This window comes from Penaeus chinensis, chromosome 8 (assembly GCF_019202785.1).
Source record: "Penaeus chinensis breed Huanghai No. 1 chromosome 8, ASM1920278v2, whole genome shotgun sequence".
Lineage (NCBI taxonomy): Eukaryota > Metazoa > Arthropoda > Malacostraca > Decapoda > Penaeidae > Penaeus > Penaeus chinensis.
The window spans coordinates 31296540-31304039 of NC_061826.1; the positions used below are offsets into that span (position 1 = coordinate 31296540).

Sequence of the window (7500 nt, forward strand, 5' to 3'; positions counted from 1 at the left end):
TCTGAATACACCAAAACCATCACAAATATAATTAACATCATGCGATTTAATCATCTGAAGCAGAAAGAAAAAGTCAATAAACCTCACTGTAGGAAGCTATTGGAGGAAGTGAGCCGACTGGTATTTATTGACTCCTTGATTAGTATTTGCAGAGCCATCTATGTATAAAGACAAATGGGCATGGTGTGTATATATACTTATCACCCCGGAATTAAGGGTTAAGTTCCTAAATGCAGCTTAATTAAACTCTATTATATTAAAGTATTAATCGTTTTTTTTTTTTTTTCAGTTGTCTGGTCTTGAACACTAAAACTCTGATAATGCCTCTGAAGAAGGTCAAGGGTATGGATCATATCTATATAGATATTTGAGAATTCCCCCTAAGGGTGGTACACAAGGTCAGGGGCAGCACTATTTAAAATGATCACTGCATCATTATTATAATTTCACCGACAAAGGGAAATAGCATCCCGATCAAGAAAGTTGAAAAAAGGTCAGACCAAAAACTGCAGACCACTGGCACGAACAAGTCATAAACAAAAATTGTAAACAAGTACAGAACATCCTGAACCACTGTGAACATGTACTAAAAGATCTAACCAAATATAAAGAAACGAACGTAACAGATTTTGCAAAAGCTTTCGATCCACAAAATAAAGGATTTGTTCTTGAATTGCGGATACACAATTTTCACACAAAACTTTATTGTTAGATGAGAGTTAGATGCAATGGTCCGTTCTTGGCCTCTGTTGCTCCTAATTATGACTTGAGACCTTGATGGAGATTTTAAACACTTCAAAGTAATATCATATGCAGGTGATACAAAGATAAGTTCACCATTAAATTTACTAAATGAGGATAACTTGAAGAGGATCTACATGCCACATGCAACTGGACAATAGAAGACAACACGAAATTAAATTATGATAAATTTGAAATCATATGATATAGTCCAAATGACCGAGACCAAGATACATAACTTCGACTTATTTAAATTGAGTAGTAGTAGTAGTAGTAGTCTTTGTATGTATGTGTTCGTACTACACACACATTTATATAATACATATACATATACATATGTATATATACATATACATATGTATATATGTGTATATACATATATATACATATACATTTATATATATATATGTATATATATGTATGTATACATGTGTGTAAATATAATATAAATATATATATATATATATATATATGTGTGTGTGTGTGTGTGTGTGTGTACATATATACACGCGTGCGTGTATGTGTACATGTGTATAAGTATAAATATATGCGTGTGTATGTGTGTACATATGTACATATACACTTACATGTGTGTGTAAAGATGAAATGCGTAGGTAGATTATATCAGGCAATAAAATAACACTGAGGTATCAGTCCTTTATTTCTCCAGAGTATTTTCGTAAGAGAAATCCAAGATATTGTCCACATTTACAGAGAGCTGAATGGCAACTTTGTTTAAAAAGTTTCTGATGCATACATATAGTGTAGGCATTCATGTGTGTAAGTGGAGCTACACATGCGACTGTACGTGTGGATATGTGATACTGCCCATGTATGTATCACGCTGCAAGTGCCATTGTATCAGCACCATCCTCACATTATGCGGCCTTCTTACACAACGGTGTATTCCGCAGAGAAGCCCCTAGAGCGCCTCCGTCCGCCGGCGAAAGCGACGTTCAACACGCGGCCAGTCGAGACGGCGGTCGCTGTTCTCTGACCAGCACAGAGGAGGGTGCTGTTCTCTCGCCGGTAGGTGGCCTGCCCCGATTTGTCTATGGCGATGTAAGAATTAAGGCAGTTCCTGTCCCTGAGGCTGATTCTTGTGAATTCCAATTGGATTCTTTTACCTTCGGGAGCCTGAAATGGTTTTATAGATGCATGGAGTGTAAATCAAGTTTTTTTTTCTGAATAAAAATACATATCTTCTCTTTATCATAAAAAAAACAACAACAAATCTGCTGATTTCTTACCACAATCCACCACTCGCAAACTTTATGTTTAGTATATTTTTTCGGGAACCTTGGATTTTCGATGACGCCCATTGCGGAGGTGTCCGTAAGTTGAATGATGCGGTGACATTTACTCTTCTGCCACGTGATACTGATGCTAAATCCGACGTCCGTTATAGAGTTGTCAGTGACAAAACTGATATTCATATTCCTGTTCGGTACTAGAATACTTCGTTTTTTTGTACCGCAGAGCCTAAAAAGGAAATACCATAGAAAAAGATATGCGTTACTCACTTAAAAAGAAAAAAAAAAAAAAAAAAAAAAAAAAAAAAAAAATGCTACCACTGTCTTTGTACTACAACTGCAGCTTAAGTTTTCAAAGCGAAGTATCAAATTTCAATGTTTCTTAAGCTCTTTTTATGTTTTAGTGTGTTTTAAACTCTTCTGAGGTATCCCTACCCAGAGAAGGAAGAGTGTTTGTTAGTTATATGTTTGTGGCTTAGCTCAGTGGTAGGTCATTGGCTTTGCATTCCGTGTTCTCGGAATTGTGTCGAACCAGCCGAGTTAGTAGCCTCGGCTATGAGGGACTGGCATCGACTGGGTCAGAGTCAGGCAGAAAGTATTGCCCACCGTGCCACATCCTTTCGTGGTTCAAGGCTCTTCACATCGGTTTGTTTCATGGAGTATTTGGCGTCTGTACAGTTACTCATGATATCACATGTTCCCATCTCCATTTGGTGCCCATCAGCCAAAATTCCAAAAATCATGACGTTTGCAACTGCATACTCAGGACCATTTTTAAAGGCAACTTAATTTGGGTAGATTTAACTCGCCCATCGCTACAAATATAATGGCGTCGAGAATCATCTTAAAAAAGGATTATATATAGATTATATGTGGTAAAATGGCATACTGTTTATACAATACCCAATACTGAATACATGGAATAACCCTTAGGTATGCAATATCCATGTCAGTGTGAAATGTATCTATCCCGTGCTCATCATTTAACTCTCCCATATCCAATTGGGCTCACATGTCATCAGCGTTTGTACATACTCCAAATATGGCCATAAAACAGACTTCTGTAAATCTGCCATTTGTATGCATGCTCTTTCCCGGACAATCCTTCACACATCCCCGTAGATACGAGCTAAATAAGAGCCTGATATTTTGGTCTACTAAGGAAAATATATAAGAACGAAATCTACCCACTATAAATGAGAGTCTATGATTATCTGAGAGTAGTAGTTCTTACTTTATAGTCCTGCTATACGGAATCTGAATTTCAATAAAGTCAACGCATCGCTTATGTTTCTTCCGCTGCAATTGCAAAGTGTTGATCTTGAAGACGGTCATGTATGGAGAATCCTGGAAGATGATATGTCAATTTAAAAACCTGGATTTACAAGGGATTATCAGGCACACCAAACAGAAATAGAGGACATGACAAATACTCACCGCATGCCCAGTAAGTCCACACGTGAAGTTGTTCGGGTAGTTCTCGGAGCCGAAGTGTGGTGAGAGCCAAGTTACTCCAGCGCTGGTAGACAGTATCGAGCAGTTTGGAGCGGGTTCCAGTGTGGTTGGTGCTTGTGTGGTTGATGACAGAGTGGTAGGTGCTTGTGTGGTTGATGACAGGGTGGTAGGTGCTTGTGTGGTTGATGACAGAGTGGTAGGTGCTTGTGTGGTTGATGACAGAGTGGTAGGTGCTTGTGTGGTTGATGACAGAGTGGTAGCTGGCAAAGTGGTTGATGTTTGTGTGGTTGGCAGCGGAGTAGTTTGTGTTTGAGTATAACTATGGCTGCAGGTGGGATCATCAATAAAAGTGACATCTGCAGACCAACCAGTCCCGTAATTGGTTCTCGTATAAAACATCAGGATGAGCTCATTAGTAGTTGAGGTGAACGAGGTCCCCGGGGCAATACTGGTGCCACAGTAGCTGTTGGCAGACATTCAAGTAATGAAATTCTCGAGCTAATGTAAACATATTGGAATCATGTTATAGTAAATTCCCAATGGCAAAATATGCTAATAAACTCAGTTATGGTCACTTTTACGAGGAGGAGGAGAGCTTACTGGTTGCCATCGTAGCGGTTGTTTGTCCGAATCTCCAGTTTGTCCCTGCAATTTGAGAGCCTGAAGGCACTGAAAGTTACTCTTGGCAGGCTGCACTCTGGTGCCAGTATCCATTTGGCACATGTCAGTCCTACAGGGAATAGTCAGAGGAACGAGAGCTAAATACTCGAGATTAATTTACTGTTTGTGGTTAACCAGGATTTTTTTTTCTTTTTCTGAGTAAGGATTGATCAAAGTCGCACACTTTTACTCTTCCATCGAGATCTCAATATTCACGAAAAACTAAGGTATTTAGCGCACAATTTCCTAATATGATTTCTATGTTTTTTCTGAGCCTTAAATAGTGAAGGAGAGACTTTTTAAATTTCGATATAGTTGTTTTGAAATGAAGGTTTAATTAAGCAATATTTCTATTTTCAAAAATAACATTTTTACTTCGAAGCAGATGGCCTTGTTGTCACCTGCATAATGAGAATTATATATATTTCTTTGGACAGAAAAAAAATGTAGACAGAAAATTTGGGGGATAGATCCATTCTGCATTTTTTCCCATGTAATTATCATCAGTAGTAGTAGTATATAACTTACACTGGTTTAAATACTACTACGGAAGGACCTCAATGTATGCAAAACTCTGAAACAATTTTTTTGAACTAAAGATTTTATTAATCAATTCAAGATAACTTGAATTAACGATGGAGAATATCCACTGCCGACAAATGTACAAAAAGTTATGAATGAGAATAAATATCTACACAATGCAAAATATGCATTTGGCTGGTTTCAACTATAACTTCATTAGAAATACATGCATCACCGAGATTACAAATTACGTATAAATATGATCTGAAAATCCACCTGACATGCGGGTCTTCACTTACCTTAAAAACGGACGTACAGGCGATTTTCACTGTATTGCCAAAATGATTGCTAATCGCCTCGTTAATGGCGGAAATATAAGGAATTTTAACGAAGGTCTGATTTTATTCTTGTTATTATGTTCGCTTCTTTACCTCTACGGTTCAGAAGGAAGAATTTGAGATATTGATGTTTCATGAGTGAGTTTATTGTTTTCTCCACACTCATAAGGAATACGAAACTACAAACCGTCAATGTTCTACGGATGAATCCTACTGCAACTCTAGAATTAGAGAGGTAATGTATGCGGTCATATTTACGAGGCGATCAACAGGCGTTCTAGCAACGCAGTAAAAGACGCCAATGATAAGTTAAGACAGAAACCCGCCCACAGACCCCGACAGGAACGTAAACCGCATGCCGTGCAGCAAATGCGGTAAACATACTATGCTCACACAGCTAATCTTGGTTTCGGCACCAGGATTAGCTGACATCGAGCTGACATGGTAGTGCATGTAGATGATGCTGGACATTACCGGACGAGAAGAAAACAAAACCCATGGAGGATGGAATAAGCAACATAAAAGGACCAGAAAAATTATGGAAGCTACATATGTCACGATGGAGGAAATGTACATTATCGAATATTAGGTGGATCTCATGTCTGATTATATATACATATATATATATATATATATATATATATATATATATCTGTGTGCGTGTATGTATGTATGTGTATATGTGAAGTTATGAATTATATATATAGATATATATAAATATATACATATATATGTATGTGTATGCATTATATATATGTTTGTGTGTATGCATTATATATAAATGTGTGTGTATGTGTTTGCATACACATACATGTATGCATGTGTATATATATGTATACATATAAGTGTGTGTGTGTGTGTGTGTGTGTGTGTGTGTGTGTGTGTGTGTGTGTGTGTGTGTGTGTGTGACCTCGCTGTTGCATGTATTTCTGATGAGAGGTTAAATGGCCGAACACATCTCTTGCTCTGAGAAGATATTAATTTTCACTCACACCTTTTTTATGTAAGAGACAACGACTTCTAGGGGGCAGATTTGGTGGGTACCAAACCCTTTAAAATATCGAGGATCGGAGAGCAATATCAGGCGTAGCTTTCCCACGATAAATATGTTCAAATATGTAAAGTAATCTCTCAACTGAGATTGCATTATTTTTCTTTGCAGAAACAGAATGCAACGTTGTATCGGAATTATTGTTTGTTTGATTTCTTCTCCCACATTATAACATGTTCAGAATGACAAGTGAATTATAAAAATAACACACTTTATCATTTAGGAATTTTCAAAGTTGTACACTATATCTGATATCAGAGTGGAATGACACTTACCATAAGGATAGTAGTTCGGGTAGTTGGGCGAGGTGATCGTGCCTGGGCTTGTGATGAGCATGCTGCAGTTGCTGCGTTGCGAAGCTAATGGCAAATGTACAGTACGTTTCTGTTATTTTAGGATATATCCCTTATGGTAATGCAAGGGTAAGGGCCAAACTAAAAAAAAAAAAAAAAAAAAAAAACTAGAGGGAGCTAATTGGTACCTTCTCGTTATATATGTATATAACCATACACACACATGGATATGTTTTGAAAACAGTTAAAATAAAGTTGCTGCACCTTAATTAGAGGTTAAATGGCTAAGAAAGGTATTTTTTTCGTGATAATAGCAAATGTAATGGGAGTTCACTCTTGCTTTTAGCGGTTTAGCATTGCTTTAAGGTCATCTTTTATATAGTGTTTCATGTTTTTCAAACTTGTTATACTTATTTAGTTCTGTCTGCGGCCTCATCAGTGTGGATTTCGGTACAGGTATGCACTCATACAACACATTTCTGTATGTCTGTATGCTGAAGAATATCTGAAGCTCATGTTCTTACCAAAGTAATCTTGTTCAACTGTTTCGCAGGAGGACCCGGATGTTCCCTGTGGACACACGCATGTGCAATCTGCTCCAGTGTAACCACCGTTCTGGCAAGGGTCGCTGCTCATCCCACACGCTTGCACCCACTTGTCTGCACCGAAAATGAGCATGACTTTTGATTACTTCATTAACATCCCAGACCTATAAATCAAGATAAAGACAATGGTTTAAGCGAGACAAAACTGATACTGTAGAGTGATTCGAATGAGAACTGACCGATGCAGCGGTACATGAGGTTGGCGAGGTGCTTGTCCCGGTGCGAGAGGCCGTTGCGCAGTCCGATCAGCTCCTGATTGCGCGGGTCCAGCGTGGCGATGGTCAGGTGGCCGTTCTTCGAGAAGCCCTAGGGATAAATGGCTCTTGGGTGGAAGTCGGTGGTGTGATTCATCTTTACGTTATAGAAAGCAAGTTCTAGCATTCTCAATGAAGGCAGAAAATCAAGGAATTAAATACTTACAAATCCGCCATAATGCATAATGCTTGAGTAATCGTATGGAATTCCTTTGCTGTCAATATAGGAAGGCGATTTCTTAACAAAGTTACCGTCCTTCCCATCTATGATATTCTCCTCGTTGACGTGAATGCTGTCGTTGCGGTCGGGGCGGGATTGCTCGTGGTA

At 38.3% G+C, this 7500-nt stretch overlaps 1 protein-coding gene across 2 annotated transcripts in view; it reads right to left on the minus strand.

Annotated features, from left to right (window-relative positions):
• Positions 1-1384: 1384 nt before the first annotated feature.
• Positions 1385-7500, minus strand: part of LOC125028033 (blastula protease 10-like) — a 9124-nt gene continuing 3008 nt past the window's right edge. For both annotated transcript variants that reach the window (XM_047617297.1, XM_047617296.1), the window contains 9 exons: positions 7339-7500; positions 7098-7224; positions 6838-6972; positions 6296-6379; positions 4050-4179; positions 3432-3912; positions 3229-3341; positions 1992-2223; positions 1385-1878 (listed from right to left, as the gene is read on the minus strand). The exon at positions 7339-7500 is cut by the window's right edge and continues 42 nt beyond it. In XM_047617297.1, the coding sequence (XP_047473253.1) occupies positions 1633-1878; positions 1992-2223; positions 3229-3341; positions 3432-3912; positions 4050-4179; positions 6296-6379; positions 6838-6972; positions 7098-7224; positions 7339-7500 (1710 nt within the window). In that variant the 3' untranslated portion in view covers positions 1385-1632. The remainder of the gene's footprint in view (positions 1879-1991; positions 2224-3228; positions 3342-3431; positions 3913-4049; positions 4180-6295; positions 6380-6837; positions 6973-7097; positions 7225-7338) is intronic.